Raw genomic sequence first — 24,118 nt, forward strand, 5'->3', positions numbered from 1 at the left:
TAACCGGAGTAGAACTCGAGCATCACATCGCCCTATGCAAATGTTACCTTCTTCTACACAATCCCGTTTTTATTAAATATCCGTCCGTCCCTCTATTTTGAAGAAAACTGTTTGATTACGTCCAGCTAAGTACTCCTCATTTCAGGAATAAATTCATGTTTATTCATAGCTTAACAGTCTGTTTGCACTGGTGATCATGTAGCTCTTGCACTGCAACAAAATATACAACTATGAGAGATTGACAAATCAAATTGAAAAATCTAGGTCTCTTACGAACTGCTCTTGAATTACTCGGGGACAAATAAAGAGCAAAATGAATTAATATTAAAAAAGCATAAAATAAAGTATACAACGGTGAAATTGAAAACGTTACAGCTATCACTGCGCGTTTATTGCGAGAGGCTATAAATAGCTCGTTCGGGTTTGATATTCAATCCTTCCGTTTTGTCTAGCTGATCCAAATCCATTCCCGCTAACAAGATTCACGGTCCTCGTAAACGAATCTATGGAGTCAGGATGTGACACGGTTAGACGTCCATTCTTGCATCTGTCGATCAGGCCCTTATCCGTGTCGAGCAAGTTTGTTAGATATTGTCCCGCTCACAGCCACAGCAGAGCTTGCCGTTACTCATTTGCATAATCACACCTCTCCGCCTATCGCTCATTCAAGCCCCGAGGCGGCCGAACCAATCAGAAGTGTGCGATTATTAGAAGGGAAGTGGTGAATTTATTTGGCGGAATTCATCGAGAGCTGTAGTAATTGTAGGAGGGACATTGCTACATCAATAATTTCACACAATCTATGCGCCAATTGTTACCTCTCGAACTTCACAGATGGTGAGGGTTTAATATTTAAAATCACGTGCGCTTAGAAAAGCACCAAAACTAACTAATCACAACCAATAGTACTGTTTGCGTACGGGGAGACGACTGTGCTAGCTGATCACTTACAGTCCTTCGTAGAAACATGCCTCGCTCCTTCATGATCAAGAAGACACGGGGGCGACGGTCGTCCCCCCTTACCCCCCTCAACGAACCCCCCTCCCCCACGGATTGCTGTGTGGAACAGGAGTACCCAAAGATACTGAGGACCCCTTGCTCAGGTAGGTCGTATGTTTGAGTTTACATTTTATTTAACAGTTCCTGTGACCAACTGAAGAAGTTGTAAACACTTGTAAATTGCCTAGTACACGACAAAACATATTGGTCTAAAAGTAGAGAGAGAGAGAGAGAGAGAGAGAGAGGGAGAGAGAGAGAGAGAGAGAGAGAGAGAAAGAGAGAGAGAGAGAGGGGAGTTGTCATCGTTAGTGTGAGTATGGTTGTATTTTGTATATGTTTGTGCATTGAACATGCACACTTTCACATCAACCATCAGTCTACAGTTGACACGGTTGAACTGATTCATAAAAGAAGCGGTTACGGACGTATTGAGCTGGACAGACAGAGCGTGTTATCTGTAAACAAACCTTACCGAAATCAGTATGTGTTGCATGTCGATTTCCTAAATGATGGTAAATATAATATACAAAGCAAGAGCATACCATGTTTTGACCCTTTGACCCCTGAAACAGATGCTCAAAAGTCGCTGTGTTAGTCTTCACAAATCTTACAAAGTCTAAACCGTATCTCTAGAACTATGATATTCTCTACAGTGATGTTAATCTCTGACAATGTGTCGACCCTGTTAAAGGTTCCACGTTGTTGATAAGTAACATACTTCAGCTTTACGCTATTCCGTGCGTATATCTTTCGACATTTGGGTAACAATCTTTTCTACAAAGCTGATTTAATATTGCCCAATCTTTTTTTCTTTAAAGACACACCGTTTAAGAAAAAAAAAAAACAGGAATGATAAATGTTTGAGGATGATCAACGTTATTCTTGTATGATGGTAAAGCTTCTGTATGAGTACCTATACCAAAACGCCGCTCTTACAAAATAAACAAGTTGATCATCCATCACGACTTGTCATCCCCATTACTTACAATTTCTAGAACGCCCCTCAAACTGATTGTTCTACCCCACTTCAACAGATGTTGTTTGTTAACTCAGATTTTGTTTAATGTTTCTGACTGACAGTCATAGAGTAGCTTTATCCCAATCAACCAGATACCAAGGTGAAACAGCTGGGACGCAGGAATAGGAAGCGTTTTCTTAAACATGCCTTGTTCGGATACTTGTGAATGATTTTATTGTACCTATAGGTGTTGATCAGGTCAGAAAACAATCAACAGCGGTTTATGCAATGAATAATTGAAACAAATCAGTACTAAACTTAAAAGAACTTTCATGAAGCAGCTGTGTTTCATATGACACGATGCATGCATAAGTAAGCACTACGCTACTTAAGAGAATATAATAATTCCAACTGATGGTTAAAAACATTTTCGATTGTCTCTTTTCGTATTGAGTTTCAAAGAAGAAAATATTCTTTTTTCCACATCATTTTCTTCATATATTGTCTAGCTGTGGGGCATACTTTGATAGGTATTCTTTGATCACTTACGTGAAGAAGACTGACTAAAAATGTAAAGTTTCCTATTAAATGTATAAACCTCTGATAAAACGTTTCTAACCACATACAGTGGAACTAATTATGTTTTAGCAAACATTCGTATGTACCTTGATATATAACTGAATATATAGTGCTACCTTTTGTGATCGATTTGGAAATGAGAGTAAAACCGCATATTAAACACGCTAAACATATCATCCAGTCATGAAAGACACTCAACAGACATAATCTTTTGGGGCTCTTAGACGACTGGCTAATTTGCAAGAACCTGTTTAACCTTCTTTAATGTATACTTAACAGGCTAAACTTCTGTAATGTAGAACATTACTTCATATCTGTGTATATGTCTCCCTACATTACTCTGTACGTCACTTGGTACATGACGGTGATAGACACTACACTGTAACGTCACTCCTCATTGTAGATACAAACTTGAGATACATCTACGTATCTAATCTTGTAGAATGTATCTCTTTCAGCCCCGCACTTGTTCAATTAGTTTAATATTTCATAGTGTGGACGCACACATGTAGGCAATGTGTCATACACAACATGATAACTTTGGTAAAACGTGCTAGCCATACGGAGGAAGTAGGAAGGGAGGTGGTGTAAAGATGTGTCATGCATGAAGGTGGGGTGAGGGTGAAGGTGTGTGGTGAGGTGGTTGTGGGGGATGGTGCGATGGGTTGGGTTGTGGTAGGAGTGAGGATAGCGGGTGGAGGGATAGGGGTGAGGATGATAGTGAAAGTGATGAATAAGGAGTGGGAAGGTTGGATTGGGCAGGTTGGTTGGGGTGGTTTGGGCAGAGGTGAGGTTGGGGCAAGGGTGAGAGTGAGGATGAGGGTGAGAGTGTCATGAGGATAAGGATGGGATAAAGTGAGAGGGGGAGATGAGGGTGTTGTGTTGTGAGGATGAACTTTGTCTTGGGATAATCGTTAACGTTCGAAACTACCATAATATGACATGCATTGGTACTGTTACACGGAGTACATAGAGATTCACAATGTCCATAAGTGTCCATGAGCCCGAAGGAGATCCAACAATTCAACTCAAATTGATTTCGTTGCAGAAATTCTGCAGTTGCCACCTTCTTCCTCACGGGATATATGCTGGTAAAACAGTAAAGAAAAAACAAATTTCACGAAAGATTTCCTATTTGTAATAAAATAAACTTTTGTATTGTTAGTTACACATTCTGGTCATTCCAACCATTATATTAATTGTAATAAATATGCACGATTGAAGTATATATTGAGCATATCTAATTACTACATCGATTTCTGACTTAACATCAAAACGTTACATGAATTTGGAGCAAGTGGAAGCTGATGAGTACTTTCACCGAATTTGACAAAAACAAAATTCTTATGTAATATGCATTGTTTTCGATCCAACTTGATTAGTTAGGTTAAATTTAGTATGGTGTCATATTCGCTTAAACATCGCCATAATAGTTTATGGAAACAATATTTACTGCCTAATTCTGCTTTTTGAATCAGATGAAGCGGGATTCCATGCAAAGTCTCTCAAGCAAATACAATGTGTTTTAAACGTTAAATTCTGAAATGGCTTTTAGATGCAATAAATATTTTACCGTACAAATCGTAGCATGAAAAGTCTTCTGACAAGTTTAATGTGTTCTTATGAAGGCAATTAAATGTTCTAGTCAGTGGTTCGAGGGTCGAAGTCACACAGCGAAACTGCTTAATGTTTTACTACTCGCTTTCAGCGCCAGAACTGACAAACACACTATTAATACTCCAAGAAAAATCTGAAGTTGACGTGTTTGGAAGTGATTTAGAAAACGGATTCAAGTTTCATTATACACAAGAAAATATCAGTGTTGTGTTTCAATATGCGAGTGTTATTCAGCTGTCGAACTATAAATCATATGGTTTAAGACAAGGGTGTCGTGTATTACCAAGCTCATTAATATAAATAATAGATAATACACCAGTCAAAGACGTAATTATCAAACAAAATTTTATGCCTCAATTGGACATGATAATCCCCCAAAGTATAGTTTGGTTACTTCTTCAATCATACTTGGTTGTGTGATGGGAGGTTGTGTATTTTTATGTCCTAAGTTGGTAGAATTTACCGTTGATGCTGCTGTAGATGTTGATTCGATAATTGAACGACTTAACACCGACGGTTTCTCGATATGGTGCTGGAGGTATAGATTCATAGTAATGTTTTATTAAAACTAATCGAACATGTTGCTGCAGCCATCAGAACACAATTACATGAAAGCATTGCAAATTGACAATTAGTGAAGGTTGTTTAGAAAATGCCTAAAAAATCTCAAATGTTTGAGATTATTAGGGGATTCTCAATCAGAGTCATGACCGATACATTGTAAATATTCATCAGCTGAAACGATTATTTCAAAGCTGTTCTTGATTGTGTGCAAAGATTATATCCTATTTGTCACTAACGTTAGTTTTGTTTTGGAGTTACAATGAAGCAGAATTAATCTTTCGGTAGAGGGTTGTAGAAACAAAATGCATATAAACGCTCGATAAAATGTGGTGTAATGTGAATGTTTCATGCATCGTTAAAATGTGGCTGTATTTGTTAATACGTAAATCATTTGGTCATTATTAAGTGTGTATCATGTGCATCTATTGTCATTTTAGACTAGAACACGCATGGTTGGGTTATCTCATTATGACTTAACATTCCTCGTTTCACTTACTCTCTGAACACAAAAATCGTGAAATATTGAATTTACAGGAAAGCAACAATTTAATTGTTTTGTATGCAGAATCCCAAACCTCTAATTTATTCGATACATTGTGTTATTCCCAATGCATGCTATTCACTGCATATATTGTTCCTCCATATATTTTATTGTCCTCGAAACATTTTGTTATCTTTGTTAACTTCCATATATACTTTCAACCAGTGGAATTAACGAATACACACACACACACACGCACGCACACACACGCACACATATATCTATATCTATCTATATATATATCACAATTAAATATTTTAAATGTACTTTCAACAAAATTTCCATTAAAACACATACTGACAGAAACAATCTGGAAAAGAGATTTTGAAAAACCTTTTTGCTTTTAAATTCAAAAGGTTTCTGATTAGTGCATACCGTTATTTGATTTTCTATTGTTTCTCGACAGGTGGTCGGCTTAAGGATTACATATATCCCCATATCTCGACAGATACATGCCTGCATAATTTACATGACGCATCGTGTTGAAAATTTACAATGAAACTGCCATACAAATATTAAGTGGGTTTTATCAATTGTACACACCGTTCAAACAAACCTTGCAACAGGTTGTGCAGGGGGCGATCTGATTCAGCTTGGACAAACAGATTCAAATTGAATTCATTTCCGAGCATGTGTCAGACAGCAACGTGTATGGCATTTGTTTTTCAATACAGGGATTTCTGTGAGGAATACAAAGGTTTCACGGTGTACACACCTGTCGCTTCCCTTACCCTGGCATCACCAAATCTGACACGGTTAAAATGGTGTTTCCCATTCAAATGTAATTAATTCCGGAGTCAAATAGCAAAATGGTAACAGGTCTTGGTGTAATCTCATTTCAAATTAATTTTCTCAAAATCTAATTTACTTTTTCCCTTATATATTTGATGTTATCAAGCTTCGAAACTAATTGCGAAACTGATAGGTTTATGGTTTTTGAATTATTATATACTTAGGTTGCAGAGCCACGGTGCGTCTAATGACCAATCGATACTTCAATATCATAGTTGCGTATGAATCCAGTTGGACAAACAGAACAATGGAAATCACCTCTCCTGGCTGTCATCTCGTACACCGATAATGTCAGTAACTACTGCTGATTTTGCACTTGCGGTTACGCACTATTTCACTCAGTCAATTTACGGCAATCATGCTTTCAAAAGTATTATTACAATATAAATGGCTTATCTACATTTTAACAGTTACCCAGCTGTTAGTTTCAGTTTATTATGTAGCAAGGTTGAAAAGGGAAATGGTGAACGCATTCTACATATTTTGCTAACAATGCTGAGAATAACTAACTTTCATTATACACGTAAGTGCCAAAAAATGACAACTAGTGTAATTGCAATATTACATTCCATAAATAAAATATACAAAAATATAATGTATAAAATGATCACATATTAGCAGCGGCAGTAATTACAATTAATATCTAACATGTTTTTCGAGTATTGGTTTATAAAATTAACACAAATGTTTAACTACAATCTGCGACCCGTACGAACCTTTTAAGATCTCAAAGCCATTTGGGCTAAAACGTATAGCTCTGCTATAAAATAAATCTGGCGTTAATTTGAACAGTGTTTATCAGGAGTAACACGTGGTCATATTCAGCGATTACAATACATATTGCTATATTGCGCTGATTTAATAATTGGTTACGTTGTTGTGCTGTGTAACATAAATCCTTAAACACAATATACACATACGATAATAAATACTTAAAATTGTCAAGTCAGTGCCAAATACATCAAGAGGTTGGTTCACTAATACATGATGAGGAAGGTGCTGAATTTCTTTTTTTCTGAAATGGAGAATACTTTGTTTGAAAAGGACAATAAAATCTATTGAAGTCATTTTTGTATGTCAAAAACCATTGTCTGCTAAACATCACCATTTAATCAGCGCTGCCACGCACGTGCAATGCGGCACTGCAATAATACGGTAATTCAGAGGAGAGCTCAGTGGTCTTAATCTAGGCTAATTTTCAATTAAGAAAAGTACACTTTTTCAGGATTATAACAGATCGAATGACGATAAATAACAGGCGATGCTTTTATAGAGGATCAGTGCTTGAATTGTACTGTACTGTAGGAAAGTTATACTGGTACTTCAAGTAATGTTTGTGGCGTTTTACGTTCGTTACGAACAATTTTTTTTTATACATCATAACTTATTTATCGATCTGTCAATTATATGTTTATGGACGAGCAAAAGAAAGTATGTCGATTTTGTTTATTGTGAAACAGAAATATATATATACATATAGGTTATCACGCAAGTGTGTTTTGGGATGGTTAATACCCTGCATTAAGAATAAACACTGTATGTACCGAGACTTGGCGAGCTAAATACAAAGCGTTTATTTCTAATGCATGATATTTGCCATCCCGATACACACTCGCACAATACAATGTCATTTTACTATATAGTTTTTAAAAACTGTGATTTCATTTGCTACAGGTCCCGAAATTAAACTTTGCAGGATGTGCCCGCACATCTATGACGTCACAAATATGTGCGTAGTAATACGTGACATCACATTTTCGGTGACGCACTTTTCTACTGATCACTCATTTGACGGCGTTACGTCATCTAGTACCTAGTTCCCAGTCGGCGTTTATGTTAAAGAGCGTATTGTTGTCAACACATCTCAGCTTACGTTTTAAAAATTTAAACAGAATTTAGTTTAATAGAAAATTTCAATTAGCCTTTTGAAGCAATACACTTAAATGTTCGCAGACATGGACATTGTGCACCTGGATTCCTATGCCGTCCTCTCGCTAACACTGACCGTCGGGGATCTGATGTTGGTATCGCAAATCTATGGATTTCTATCTTCGCTTTGTAATCTATCCCATCTATCATAACCAGGCATGAATTTTCTGGGACCTAAGCACTGACAATACCGTAACCGCGACCGTCAACCTGGACACAATCGCTGACCCTTGACGTCATGTTTAATTGTTTACACTCCAAAAGTAGTCCCTAAAATATGCATATGACCTCTCTAATTTGCATCGATATCCGTATATGACCCCAACGGATACCGAAAGTATCGTTGGCTATATCCTTCCGAGAACACTATTCGTTGTATGATAAATAACGATAAATAAAGATATTGTTAAATTTGGTTGTGTCTAACATTCATAAACTGTGAAAAAAGGAAAACTGTGCTAAGCGAGTATTGTTTTAAGCCGCTTTAAGCAATATTCCAGCAAAATCACTGCGGAGGACTCTAGGAGCGAGCTTTACACATTGTACCCGTGTGGGTAGTCGAACCCGGGTCTTTGGCGTGAAAACGAATGATTTAACCACTGGTCTACCCAGACTCTCAGGGGCTAGGTAATTTTGAGTGAAAAAATGGTTTATGAAGAATTGGATCGGATGAAATTTGCAATCCCTATCCCGAACCGAGTTTAATTCAATGGGAATTTGTTGATTTTCAAAGATCTAAGATCTAAGATACCTATCTCCATTTTCATAACTTTTCAAGGTTTAAATCAAGTGATTAGAATTATTTTTAGAAAGCTGAGTAAGTGCAGGTGCAAGTTGATATTTCTGCTAACTTGAGATTTTTTCGACTAAAAATCAAACATGTGATGAAATCAGATGAGGAACTGGTTTCATCTCCCCCTATTTATACAGCTCCGACAGACATGTTTACATGTACATTGTTTTATGTGTGTATCGGCCGGCACGATCTGCACGATCTGTCTGTCGGATGTAGACCAGCGATGCCCTTTGACCCCATATCATGGATCACACATCGTTAACGTGAATTATTTTCATGAGGATAAAAGTTTTGCATGTCATGAATAAATCAGGCGATAACTGGCATATATTATTATTTGAAACAACTAACATCTGTAAGTCAATGAATAGCAATACTTCAGATAATGTTAAATGCTTTACGAACCACTGAACCTGTTTGATACAACTTGAGACAGTTTGTATAAACCAGTTGATATTTACATATTATGCTTCCATACCTTCAACACAAAAATGTGATGAAATTATTTTGTTCATGGAGAAATATGTTCCAGTTAGTCAGCGTGGCCTCTTATTGTTTAATGTTCTTTTGAGACTTTGATGTTGTATGTAGATGTTCATCAGGGCAGGGCAGGGCAGGGCAGGGCAGGGCAGGGCAGGGCAGGGCAGGGCAGGGCAGGGCAGGGCAGGGCTCTGTAATGAGCTTCATAGCATACACAAATTGATGAGATCAAGCCTTCCTTCATGATGGCGATGGCAGGATTCGAATCCATCCGGGGATGTGAGTGAGTGATTGCGCTCGTCGGAGCAAGCGAGCCAGCGAGCATAAGTGAGGACAACACAAAGTAATGCTTGTCTCGGGTGTGTGAAATCCACTAGCATGAGGGGTATAGTGTAGTTGATGTTTATAAATGTTGCCTTCGTCTTTGTACATTTCTGCGTTAACAATCGGGATAAACAGATGTCTCTCATGTCTAAGGGACGCAACTTTGCAAACATGATTGCGGCGCATTATCCGATCGGGCCGACGTGTCAACTTGACAGGATAAACATATGTTCCGTACTCTTCCCGGCAACGTTAAAACCACTACTGTATGCGTCTAAGCGCGAAACTCGCTTTGTGGAACGGACGGAGGCACCCAGGTGGTGTTGGCCAAAGCACTGGACTGTAACGCTGGTCAGTAGGCATCGGTCAACGGTCAACATACATAATAAATGAATCAAGACCTGTCGAAGATAATTAGCCATTACCGGGAAACGGCAAGGCGTGACACTTGGTCTGCTGTTGTTTTGTTAGGAACTGCTCGTCCCTGGATATTGGCCACCGTGTTTCTGGATCGTTAGCTTGTCTTTCGAAACCGTAGAGGATACCCATCTCTTTGCTATCTGGAGGGTAGGCAAAGTTTTGATGAATACGTGAGTTAGCTGAAGAAAGAAGCATCTTTTGTTGGGAAATCGTGGTGTGTCTGTGTCGATTACTCTTTGACTGTCGCATTGTGTACCACTTCCATGGATGTCACGCAATCATCAATAATAAATAGGACTGTTTTCATAACAATAATAGGCGTCGCTGGCAGTTAAAAACTTGTCTGTTCGAGATAATCTTTTCCACTCCTACGGTTATACAAAACAAAATATATATTTTTGTCTCTTACGACTTATTTTATTACATAACAAAGCACTAAGGAAAACACGGAGTCGTGGGAAATGGTGCACTGGAGAGGAAAAGATTCCGTGTATGTCGTGCTTGTTTAAGAGACGACAGAAATCAAGAAATGGTTAGATAATGTAAATTGATCATGAGTCTTCTACAAAGTGGATACGTCGTCGAGTTACCATTCACTGGTTTTATATGATCTAAAATCGATTATCCTTCAAGTATCTCCAACATTGATTACATAGGCATATAGTTAAATTCACTCACTGTATAACACAAACACATATCTGTATAACTATTGTTTATTCTATTTAAAGCTTCAGGTCTGCGAAGTATTTAACTGCAAGACATAGTAGCCCCTCATATTGATCAGAAAGTGAAAATGTCTCGCGTCCTCCATCGTTATAGTCCAGTTATATGACGGTGGTATATGTGATCAAATTCGACCGTACAATCCAGTGACTGGCACCGTGAGCATCGGTCTACACAATTAGGACACACTGTCCTGCATCAGTCGAATCACAGACTTTGACAAATTAAAGGCCTATTGCGACAAGCCTGGGTTACTAAAGACCAACTTTAACCCGGATCTTCACAGGTGTAAAGCTTCAGTTTTATGTCTGGTTTAATTTTTCGTCACTGTGCTTCGTTTTTAAAATGTTTGTTTTCTCCAGTGCTATATATTTCAGTGTTAAATCTGATTTTATTCTTCATTTCAGATGAAGCTCATCGCCCAACCTTTCACCCTCCGAAATCTCGAATCCGAACCCCTTTCGATGTGGCATCCCTAATAGCAGACGTTACCCCGTCATTCACAGACGACTCCTCGAAATGGCGGAACGACAGAAAATCCTCATCTTATAATGAAAACGAAACAGGTACGACGAGAGCTTCTATATAGCATCTTCTGTTAGCCTGACTACACGTCTTACTTAACTTAAACAATCAATTCATATTTCCGGAAATAACGAATCATTGACTAGACACGATGACCAACCACATTTATTCTCAAGAAGTACAAACCTTTAGACATTATGCGTTTTGCTTCTTTATTGATCTCCAGCAGCATCTCATTATTTGCCCGAATTAGTGTGACACCCTGCACTCTAGACTTAAATGAATGCGTCAAACAAGGTTTTTCGACTCTGTGATGATGATGATGATGATGACCACCACTCCACCAGCACCACCACCACCACCACCACCACCACCATCATCATCATCACCATCATCATCATCATCATCATCATCATCATCATCATCATCATCTTCACAACTATTTGCTATATGCCCTCAAGGAATCGAAGATCGCGAAACTGCGACTTAGCAGCCTGTTGTCTGTACCTGTGCTGCTAGATCTCTGCCCTTCATACAAAAACACCAATTAAAACCAATGAGTTGCCACAAACGTTTCCACAGACAGACTTGCCACCCAATACATCTGCCAAATGCTGCGATAAAAGGTGAATTCTTAAAGTCACACCTTAACGGCTTTATACAGAAATACATTAACAATCAGCAGGGAATAACCAACAAACCCTTTGTCACCGCAAGCGAGATTTCCACTGATTGCTAAAAATCGCTGTTTATGTAAGGCAATTCTCGCCATTCACAGTATATAGTCCTTTTCAAACCCACATCGGGGGTGGACCGGAGACGGCATTATTAAATTAACAGTCAAGGACCCCAACTGGCGCCCGACTTCAAGACCCTTGAGACAAGCATTCAGGATGAAATTCCACTGGGTCTGCTATATCTGTATCAGTACAATATATATTTAAAGCCCCTAGATGTTTTAACCACTGCCAGGCCTTGGGGCTATTGCAATCTCGTATCTCTTAAGGTTATTCCTTTGTTTAAACTGTTACTGGAAGTTGTCCCCAAACCTGCTCTTTCACCTATGTTTCCATAGGTCGAAGACCATCATGAATAACTAAACATTGATTCCGGTCGCTTGATTGCCGGGAAGTTGTGTGACGCATGCGCAGTTCCCTTGGGCATCTCGGAGAAGCCTGTCATATTGAATGCGACTGTTTTAAGAGACAAGGACCTTTTCAATAGAATCTGAAAACATGGGAGAATAAAATAGATTCCTGAGTGTCATGATTTAGAAACACAGATTGAGACAGACCTGACGCCTCGCGCGTGACCAGGAAATATTTATGAAATGGATTCGGCGAAAATGGGCTCTTCTGTAACTTTGAGTTATTGCTTCATGGGTTTGTGATGCCATTGTTGGTCCGTCTACTTGAATGATTGTAAACCAACATCGACCAAGTGCATTGTCATCTGATGGGCAAATCGTGCCATCACTGTGAATATGCATTCATTACAGATGAAACGAACTCACGCGAATATTAAATGCTGGGGTTCAGTCGGTCCGCTGCATGCGGTTGTGTTCATTGGATGCCCAAAGCCGTCCTCCAGATGTCTGGCCCGTTATGCATTGTTACATATTAATGCATGGTAGAAGTCGATATTTAAGACTCTATAAATCAAATGAAACTAATATGATGAAATATATAAAAGGAATACATTGATGTTATTAATGTTCTGATAAGGTTTTACCCTATATCGTTGCCACTGCAAATGTCGTATTTATTGCCCTGTGGATGGCATGAGTTGTGCATGGGGTTGTGTTGAAGGAAACACTTGAACATGTTCTGGAAGGTTTCTTTGAAATTATAGGACTATATATATAGGTATTGATGTACATGATTCTGTGTTTACAATCCAGTCACATTATGTAACCCATATAGGTCACAATATTGACATGCAGGTTTAAATATCTGAAAGTAGTGTTACGCAACACATTATTATGTTTAATGCAAGGTTATGGGTAATAAGTAACATATTAGTAGAATTAATACAATAAAACTGAGTCTATTAGGATTTAAAAAAAATTAAGGCAATGATCAAAGGTTTAGCCATTATTTAGAAGGTCGTCAGAAATATGGACGTTATTTGTTTCGATGCGTGTACAATTTACGCTTTAAGAACACTTAACGAATACGCCAGTTTAAAAAGCTGATGTGAAAAAATTAAAGCTTTGCAGAAGATATTGTTTGAATATGAGCATGAATAGGAACGTATCGCAGGAAACGTAGGTTAAACATTAGTAAGAAACGTGCTAAATATCACTGACTGGATTACAGAATGCTACAGATTGAAGCGTTTCTACTTGAATTTGGAAATACGACCTCGTTTGGTTCAACCATTGCAACATATTTGATCATGCAACAAGACCAACTTGGTCAAGTGTAAGAACGACAAAATGCTAACCAATCAATCGTTTTCTCGTGTCTGGAAATTCTATATCTATATTTCTAAAACTTGAAATAATTTTTGACGCTTCGATTAGCCAAAACGGACCCTTAAATCTACTATTCCATCATCATTCACCGTACAAACACAGCGAGGAGGTGATATTGCTGTAGGATTTCATACTGACCAGTGGAAATGATTGAACTATTGTCTTTTCTGACTCCAGGCCCTTTGGACAAGTCGGACAACTGTGTCCGAATCAAGGAAACAAAATACCTGCGAGAGTTTCTTGGCGACTTCCTGTCATGGCTGACACTTGACCACGAGATGCAGATTCTGCCGAAAACTGGTCTTCTTCCGGATCCTCTACATACACCCTCATTTCACGACATCGGGCGTCAAGATGACATTCATCCTTGTAACTGTGCGCGATGCCGCGGCCACGACGAATCGTCTCCCTCTGACCACAGTTCCGTTCACTCCGGGGACATTGGGTCCAAGTCCCTCTCTGTGGGTCTCTCCGAACCGAAAGAAAGGACATTTTCGTGTAAAGAGTGCGGCAAATCGTTTAAGAGATCGTCTACTCTGTCCACGCACATGTTGATTCACAGTGACACTCGACCCTACCCATGCCCTTACTGTGGTAAACGGTTCCATCAAAAGTCGGACATGAAAAAACACACGTATATCCATACTGGTGAGTTCTATTGTTCTATAACTGTAATCTTGTTTCCTTGTAATCGTTGTACATATAACTTTATATAGCTTAGTTGTTGGTTAGTTTGCTGTTTAACGCCGCGCTCAGCAATATTACAGCCATATTCGGGCGGTCTGAAAATAATTGAGTCTGGACCAGACAGTCCAGTGATCAACATCATGAGCATCGACATACGCCATTGGGATATGATACGATGTGCCCGTGAGCCTGACCATCCGATCCCGCTAGTCGCCTCTTGCGAAAAGCATAGGCTTCCGAAGACCAATTCTAACCTGGATCGTCCGGATGAACTTTACGAAAGGTATGAAGGCTCTTTGTCCTCAATGGTCCAGTGAGAAGCTTGTGCTCGACAAAACAAATTATTGTCATAAACAAGTAGGATGCAGTAAAGGCGACAAACTGAGAATTAGGGACTCACTGTGACTGCCAAGGGACCAGTGCTATCAGATAGCCGACTTTGAAACGACTCTTGCAGGTCTCCCTGACCTTCTATCGCATGTATGGTAATTGCAGGACATGGGTTTATGACAGGGCATCTTCTTAACAGACACAATCTATGGAAACCCGGTTTGTTAGAAATTCTGACATGGCTTTTATGGTTTATCTTAATAAGGGGAGGTGGGGTAGTCTAGTTGTTCGAGCGTTCGCTCGTCACGCCGAAGACCCGAATTCGATTCCGTACATGGGCACACTGTATGAAACCCATTTCTAGTGTTCTCAGCAAAGGTGTTACTGGAATATTGCGACGTAAACCCAACTCACTCACTCACTGATTTTAATAACATCCCACTGTAGAAGATTGTAGTACAGAAACTGACAGGGGGTATTCTCAAGTCAAAAAAAACCCCACTTTCATGACATTGTCGTTTAAATGTCAGGAGGATTCTTTTGAAGGCTATTGTTCAGCGTTCTGTCTTTCTGCATATTTGTTTTCGTATCCTCACGGAATGGGAACAGTTTAAATAGCCCCCCCCCCCCTTCCCGTTTGCATAAGCACGCAATCATTTGTTAAACACACTGACAGTACAGAGTGAAACACCCCATTCAATCGATAGCTGTCGGAACTTCCGCTTAAGTGGAGGCATGCCGTTTGTGTACCCTGGGCATTGCGCTTGCCACAACTGAGGCGAAGGTAAGCGACGTTGACTGCATGGCGCATTGACAGGGTTATAGTGGTCAGGTGCCTAAGTTTCTAAACCGTCGATCCTGTTACCCCACATGTAATGGTTGATACCTTCTCTGACAAGATACATGTTGCAAATATGCCACGGGTCGACAAGATAAAGTGTTGTTATTGTATTGAGTTAATGAGTGTGTGAGTTTAGTTTTATGCCGCGTTTAGCAATTATCCACCAACATTACTGCGAGGGACTTCACACATTGTACCCATGTGGGTAATCAAAGCCAGGTCTTCGGCATAATGAGCGAACGCTTTAACCACTAGAATACCCCACCTCCCCTAACTTGGTATGAAAGGTCATGATCGCTACTTATTATTCTGAATAGACACGCTAAAACAGTTGGTTGGTTTGACTCCACGACCAGTTATGTCGCTATTCCACCAATTCCTTTATGGAAGGCGTGGAACGTCTCAGTCACGGTGTGAGAACTCCCAGGTTTGAGACACATTAATAAATACTTGAGGTGGTGCTTTCACATCCCTACAATGTAACTGGGAACAGCCCAGTTGCTGAAGAGTGTCCACAGGAGATATCAATGATTTAATTTACGCAGACCTTGCTCGTTAAAGAGCGTTTATTGTTTTCAATAAACGACATAGACACATTCAGAGTATCAAAGATATGGAGCGGTCAGGTCGACATTGGTACTTGCTGAAGGACTGTCAGACGATGGTGATCGAAAAGGGCGGTCAAAGGTTAATGGATATATTTATATTAATTAGGGTTAAAACAGTTATTGCGATCAAATAATATGATATACTGCGGATTAGGTATACATGTCTGTAAACGTAAGGTTTATATCAAACTGGACTAAAATGTTGTTTTGTAATGGTAAATTAAATACCATTTTGGTAATGTTACATTCTTCAAAAGCTTAGAACCATATTTGTTAACATGACCTTATTTTACTACAGATTCTGGTTGACTAAATTTAGAACTTCAAACCACTGGTTGCCCACTGAATCAGGACTTTCTTAGGATACTGACAGATGTTAAAAAATCCGCCAGTTTTATATATCATCTGTGTGTGAACACCACATTATCTTTTACTGTCCAGCACTAAATGGCATTGGACATCAATTTCTTTCCCAGTATTTTTGTATTTTCACAAGGCTCAGTTACACAGCTAAACCATAATTTTAATCCATTCTACCAGACAGGGGAGTATGGTGTGTTTTCTTTGTTAATTACCAACTCCTCTGTCTCAGAACTGGGAGTCTCACAATTGGGAGTATACCGTAACACGCGGAACGAGCGAGTCAACACAAATTACTCACGAATCCAAATCTCTACCAACCTCGTAGAATATTTATTATACATCAAAAACAGAAGCTTCTCGCACTTGCCTACAGCGAAACTCAGGAAAAAAATAATTCACCGAATATTTGTGCATATTCATGTTTTTATTTATTGATCTGATTTGACAATGAACAATCTTCACGAGAAGAAGGCGAATGCAAAAGGTGTAAGTGTAACAGAGTAGTATATATTCTAAGATTTATCTGGCACTGTCTGACTTGCATGGAATGTTTTATTTACGACACACTTAAAGGGCTTTACAAATTACATTGCAAAAGAAGTTAAGACGTGTTTCTTTATCCCTTGTCTACACTGGTGTTAGAGTTGCCGTGAACTGTAAACCTAAATAAACTGTTTCCCTGAGGCAGGCAAAAACACAAAAGACGATGATAATTCGAATTCAAAAATAACCATTTGCGTGATCAAATATTCCTCCGACTCTGAATATTTAAAACGCCTTCGTTCAACTAAGAAAGTTTCTGTTTTGATAAGCCGCGTGCATTCAATTACATGTGCATGTGCGTATTTCTGTTATTGATATGCACACGAATTGATTGTGTAACTGGATAACATTTGTTTGATTACATATACCATGCAATTTCAAGAATTGGTATTTCGAATAGAAACTTATAGGAATACTTGTTCATAGAAACAAAAATATTATAATCTAACATGGAGAGGACTGCTTTAACAAAGGCATATCACATCGGTTGTCAGATCGTATTGTTATGTTTCCTTTTAGTGGTATATTTTCTGTTTTAATAGAAACAGCTTATTTACATTTTGGAAAAGTAGGGTGGCATAGTGGTTAAAGCGATCGCCCGTAACGTCAAAGACCCGGGATAGGTACAATATGTGAAACCCATTTGTGGTGTTGCCCGCCGTGATATTACTGGAATATTGTTAAATATGCGGCGTAAAACTAAACTCACTCACTACCTTCGTTTGACTGTATAGTTATTTGAAGATTTGACACGAGTGACCCACATGTGTACATATCTCCCGTTGATCACAACTTGCTCACACCCAATTACACGCGCGGAATTACAATTTAATAATATCTAATAGTGTATTTTTATATCAACTCTTCTTAAAGACTGCCGACACGGGTTAGCATCGCTGTTCTTCAGCTCCAAATAAGGGTAGCCGGAAATCAAATGATGACAACTACAATAGATAATGGTCGGAACCGACAGGTAGTTCAAGTTATGCATAAAATTCGAGACGCCGGCATTCGACTCATACGGATTTGACTGTAACTTACTTGAATTTGATGATTCATTATCTTCAAGACATACAAAATATAACAACTTAGTCATCGGCGGATCCAGAGGAGGGGTGAGGTGGTGTGCAGCCCCTTTGGTCCTGAAATATTGTTAAATGATCATTGAAACTCGGGTGAAAATGGAACGTTTTTCTCCCTTTTCTCAATAGTGTACACACCTCCTTTCTCACAAAGCTGTATCTGCCCCTGTTTATAACACTGCTTAAACGTTTCAATAATTCCATATTTTAATAACTTTTTTCCCTTTCATTTATTTTCAAAGTTTTAATTTTAAAGTTATTTTTTTATGTTTTGAATATATTTTAATAACTGGTTGAACTATCTGTCGCGAATTCCATACAGTTAATGCTAATTTTCAACACCCAATCAGTGAAACGGTAGGACCAAAAGAAGAAAGTCAGTGAATATTTAAATAGTGTTTCTTATCCCAGTATTGATAGTCTTTGCTGATATTTTGAAGCTCATTTATAACTTCTGAATAATTTGTAGTCTGACTGTGAAATGCAGGGAGTGAAATTTCAGTTAAAATTTGTGAAATGGCTGAAATATTGAGGTGTTTTGTAAGTGCCTAAGTGACTATCATTTAAAACATTGAGTGTAATGTATACACGTGGATGAATGCGTGCTTGCATATCTAATGAGATAGGCGGCTGACTAATTGGGTTGATTTCTTTCAGGCGAGAAACCTCACAAGTGTACCATATGCGGAAAAGCATTCAGCCAGTCGTCCAACCTGATAACGCACAGTCGGAAGCATACTGGATACAAGCCGTTCTCTTGCTCACAGTGTGGACGAGCATTTCAGAGAAAAGTGGATTTGAGGCGGCATCTTGAAATCAGTAGCCACCACTAAGGGAGATAACTCTCAGTTAGAGACTTGAGTTGCCCCCCTTGATTTCACAGGACTTTTCTGCGAAAGGCTTACAGTTCAGATTACAGGTCCCAATGACGTCACAAGAGACTCCGTGATGACGTTATGACAAAAGTCCTAACTGCCTATTTTGTGCACATCAAAACAGCTGTCATGCTTTGGACAACCTCGGAGATAAATATAAGACTTTTTCAGAATGGTCTGAATCTGGATAATACGTATTTCCGTCAGAAAGGGCAGGTATTAAGGGGCCCGGTGAAGGGGTGCGGGTTTGAAGACAGGAACTGATCTGAACTGTTCGGATACAGCCTGGAAGTAGCCTGTTATTATTCAATACACGAAATAAAACTGAGGCTATAAGGAAAGTGTAAAGTTAATAAGTGCCGGTTTATATAGTCCTTTAATCTAGATCCATGCCTGCAAATGTTTCTTGCTGGGAACTGCATATATTGAAAGGACAATATTCCCTTACAGGATTCCTTAACCAGTGGATCTGTTCATCTGTTCGGTTTCCGTGGTTACCGTTCGGATTAATGGGGTTTTTACTTTTGTTTTCGGCTAAACCTTGCTTACTCTTCTTACTTACCAGGTGCATCTCCAATATCCCCAAACATATTGTAAAACATTCAGTGTTAAAATCCCCCACATTTAAATTTTGATTCATATTGTATTTTTTACTTTTAACTTCCAGATATTTTAGAATAGAAATGGAATGCTTCCCTCTGTCACTATGACATATTTTCTCTTAACTCAAATCCACTTTTTCTTTTAAACCACTCACAAAACATTCTGTGAAGCAAATATATCAAGATTACAGACAGTTTGTTTTAATCGATTTCACAACGTCGGGTTCTCGTATTGTGGATAAATGTCTTGTGATTTATTTATGCCACGTCCGTCGCTTTCTGATAGACCTTCGCCTCTAAAATTCTTATATTCACATTGGAGTGTTAGCGATATGTATTCATTATGAAAGTAAATATTCTTTACAGAATGATAGCAAACATCAAGTTAGTAATGGTCGGCAAGAGATTTCTGAAATGTTTAGCAATGAATATTTCCACTTATCGCTAGGGGTCGCTTGCCTATTTGTCAGTGTCAGTTAGGAATTCTGAACGGTTTTTGAATCTCAAATATTGAAAAGAGCGATCAGATTTTCGAAGATTCCAGGCTAATTAGAAATTCACATTTGTCAAAAAACGATATAGTCGCTGTATCACGTTAGCGTATATGGCATTATAAGTTTTTTCTCTTGAAATCGACAGATGTTAATGGGAACATTTAACCCATCAATTGGAAAGTGTATACGCGTATGGTATCACATTGACATTCACATTTGTGACCGTTATCTGTGAATCGTTTACAAATCATACCGGTTTATGAGGCCCAGTACTGTCACATAATTATGTGACCTGTACCATGACTTTGTTTTGCTGACTATGTTTCATGTAATAATTAATTTTCCACTGTGTGCACTTTATGGAATTTAAATGGAAAAGCAGTTTAGTCAGTTAAATATTAATATCAGAAACATAAGAAATATATGTTTACGCACGTACCTTGCCGAGATTACATGACGTTATGGAGTGAGATCTAGTCATGCCGTTAAAAAGAGAGTTATTGTCATGATGTTGAGGAGTGAGATATAATCATGACGTTAAGGGGTCAGAACTTGCCATGACGATATGGAGAGAATCTAGTCATGCCGTTAAATAGTGAGATCTACTGATGACGTTATGGATTGAGATCTAGTGATGGCGTTATGGATTGAGATCTAATCATGACATAAAGGAGTGAAATCTAGTTATAACGTTATTGGTTGAGATCTAGTGATGACGTTATGGATTTGGATCTAATGATGGCGTCTAGGGGTGAGATCTCGTCATGACGTTAAGGGGTGAGATCTAGTCATGACGTTAAGGAGTGAGATCTAGTCATGACGTTAAGGAGTGAGATCTAGTCATGACGTTAGCAAATGGGATTTTGTCATGACGTTAAGGAGTGAAATCTAGTCATGAAATTAATAAATGAGATCTAGTCATTACGTTAAGGAGTGAGATCTGGTCATGACATTAAGGTGTGAGATCTTGTCATGACGTTAAGGAGTGATATCTAGTCATATACCCCACGTTTGGCCCCCTGAAACACGTGCATTTAAACGCGGTTTGTTATTAGTCGTTATTGCTCCGATGCTCCTTATTGCTGTTGTTTTTGTTATCACATCTATGTTTTATGCCCTCTGTGGTATTCTAATGATCTCTAATTGTATATACATCTGTACATATTTTTTTAAGTTATTTGAATAAAAAATAAATGAAAAATAACTGTTGTTTTAATGACCAGAACATCAATCACGGCGATTACGTGCGTATTAAATGTTGTTCATAACTTCAGTGACCATTTGCTATGTTCTTTGTTAGCAGAACATTCTTAAGTAACTAACAGCATCGGTTAAACTTTAATGATGCACAGTGAACCGAGCAAGGGAGTGAAGAGAGAGAAGAATGAGAAAACAGTGCTAGAGGGAGAAAGACGGAGGGTGGAGACATGGGTAGAGGTTCTCTCTCACTGTCTACACACACACCACTCCCCTACCACCACCAACACACACACGCACACGCACGCACGGGTCGGTGTGGTAGCCTAAAGGATAAGCGTTGGCCCAGTGTTCCCTGCCTTGATGTTGCTGGAATAATGCTAAAACCAAACTCAGACTCTCTCTCCCCACTCCTCTCTCTCTCTCCTGTTTATGTGTGAGAGACTAACATAAACACACACACACACACACACACACACACACACACACACACACACACACACACTTGCCATTGTTATTGTGAGGGTGGGTGTAGATGTACATGCATTAAATATACACATGTTTACATAAACCTTCTGTCTATAGTTGACAGGGATACATTGATTAGTTCAAAAATTGAAAAATTGGTTAGGGATGCCTTCGGACAGATAGACAACCCTTGTCTCTGCACAAACTCGCCGATATGTGCTGCATGCTAATCTCACCATGGAAAAGGACACCATCTTTTGAGCATCAGAATCAAATTTCATGTTATGCAAAGGACAAAAATCACAAATCTTACAGTCTTTACAAATGCTAATTTCAACACTTATGATAATATCCCTACACTGATGCTAATCTCTACACCAGGGAAGTTAGCCTCATAATCGGTTCTACAGGGATTCGGAATTGACGCGGTATTCGAACCTCCTAAGACAGCGATATCAGTTGATATTCAATGCATCTGATCGCTGTAAGATGACACGTGGTCGGGAGGTATGCCGCCCGTTTTTGACTCCCTGACACTGTTTACACATTGTTATTTATTCATGCCAAAGTACAGATCTGATTATGCTCATAAATACATGATGACCGCCTTGAAATAAGACGAAACGAATATTATCACGAATGTGTGAAAATAATTCATGCCAAGAGTTCAGTTCCATGCTGCGTCGGCGCGTTGGTAGAGTAAAGACAGAAAAAGTCAAACCATGAAATGTGAAATATAAGTGAGTGAGTATGCTTTTAGCAATATTCCAACAAAACGAGACACCAGAAATAAGCTTGACACACTTATCCATGTTGAAAATCGAAGCCGGATCATCGACGTAACAAGCGAACACTTTAACCACTGAGCTACTCCACTGCCTATCTAAGACACTAAATAATCATTATCATCGTGACCACAATATCATGTTAATTTTGTAGTACATGGTTATGCCGACCCATGCCAGTATAGAACAGAAGATAGCAACATAAGGTATCAATAGGGGAATATCAACACATTTCATGTCAAGAAAGACACCTCGTGAAGAGTCCTCTTAGAATTGGCCTTCAGTAACCCATGCTAGTAAGAGGCGACTAACGGGATCGGGTGGTCAGACTCGCCGACTTGACTGACACATGTAATCGTATACCATGCAGTTGAGCAGAATGACGCTCATGGTGTTGATCACTGCATGTTCTGGTCCAGACTTACATATATATTTACAGACCACAGCCATATAGTTGGGATATTACTGAGTGCGACGTAAAACTAAAGTCATTCATATAACACCGAGAAATGACCACCGTATTTAATGTAAGTCTAACCTTGAAGTTAGTAGCCCCAATGCTTTAAATCAGAAAATGGATTTAAAGGCTAGTAGCCTGTGCTCAGTTTGGTTTCAAAATGTTCATAGACAAATTGACTGGAAGAGCCAACTTCAAGAGTTGCCGTCAACGTTTTCAAGTACAATCTTGAAGATGAATCACAGTTTTGTAAACTGCATCCATGATCTAATTTTTAAATAATTCTACTGTGTATAAGTAGCGAATATAAATCCTGTGTCAAGTAAACGAAACCTACATCATATCTACCACCTCATGCTCTGTATGGGAATGTACAGCATTACAATAGTCTGTCAGAGGTAAATTTCATTGTCTCATGCACCGTGTCAATAAATCGATTGGCTATGCTTATGTGACTTGACAGTTGCACGTCCTCCCCGCCTTTGATACTGATCCCACAACACTACTGCTGTTGCGTTACCCTCTAAAAACCTCATGCGGAAAATCAAAACAAAATAATGATAGTTTACTTTTTTTATTATAGAGACAAACATAAAAATATTTTGGTCTCGTGTTTGCATTACATTCTGCGATGAAATGAATGTTTGATAAGAAACAATTTGGGGTTAGATTGTGATTCATCGGTATCATTTTGATTCCAGCAGACTCTAGCGTCCCTTGATCACGTGGCACATAAGCACCATTACACCTCTTTATATCAAACCCCGATAATCCGACATCCTGGTTTTCTAAATCACTCTCTTTTTTATGAAATGAGTTTTTCGGACGATTTCCTTTGTAATGATTCCATCCGGTTTAGCGGGGTTTATTGTAGCTGCATGGACTGATACAGAGTGTCCGCATATCACGTGGCTTCTGTGAACAAGATACACAGAAAATAATGCTTCTCAATGTGAAACTAGAAATAATGTAATAATGGAGTCATTTTGTACAGCACTGAGGGTCCAAGGTGACTGTTCACGGGCGCTTTCGCATTATTCACAGTATGACCAGAGTACATACG

General features: G+C 38.9%; 1 protein-coding gene across 1 annotated transcript; it reads left to right on the top strand.

Annotated features, from left to right (window-relative positions):
* Positions 1-895: 895 nt before the first annotated feature.
* Positions 896-21,349, top strand: LOC137272544 (zinc finger protein GFI1 homolog pag-3-like). Its single transcript, XM_067804930.1, has 4 exons — positions 896-1,103; positions 11,130-11,288; positions 13,901-14,371; positions 18,835-21,349. The coding sequence occupies exons 1-4, from the start codon at positions 968-970 to the stop codon at positions 19,008-19,010; spliced, it is 942 nt and encodes a 313-aa protein (XP_067661031.1). The 5' UTR covers positions 896-967; the 3' UTR covers positions 19,011-21,349.
* Positions 21,350-24,118: the final 2,769 nt, after the last annotated feature.

The sequence above is a fragment of the Haliotis asinina genome, chromosome 2, assembly GCF_037392515.1.
Source record: "Haliotis asinina isolate JCU_RB_2024 chromosome 2, JCU_Hal_asi_v2, whole genome shotgun sequence".
Lineage (NCBI taxonomy): Eukaryota > Metazoa > Mollusca > Gastropoda > Lepetellida > Haliotidae > Haliotis > Haliotis asinina.

What these genes read in the sequence shown, in the direction of transcription:
- LOC137272544 (XM_067804930.1), top strand. Translation starts at nt 968, where the DNA reads ATGCCTCGCTCCTTCATGATCAAGAAGACACGGGGGCGACGGTCGTCC. An exon ending in ACTGAGGACCCCTTGCTCAG is followed by an intron (nt 1,104 to 11,129) that starts GTAGGTCGTATG and finishes TCTTCATTTCAG; the next exon opens with ATGAAGCTCATCGCCCAACC. An exon ending in ACACACGTATATCCATACTG is followed by an intron (nt 14,372 to 18,834) that starts GTGAGTTCTATT and finishes GATTTCTTTCAG; the next exon opens with GCGAGAAACCTCACAAGTGT.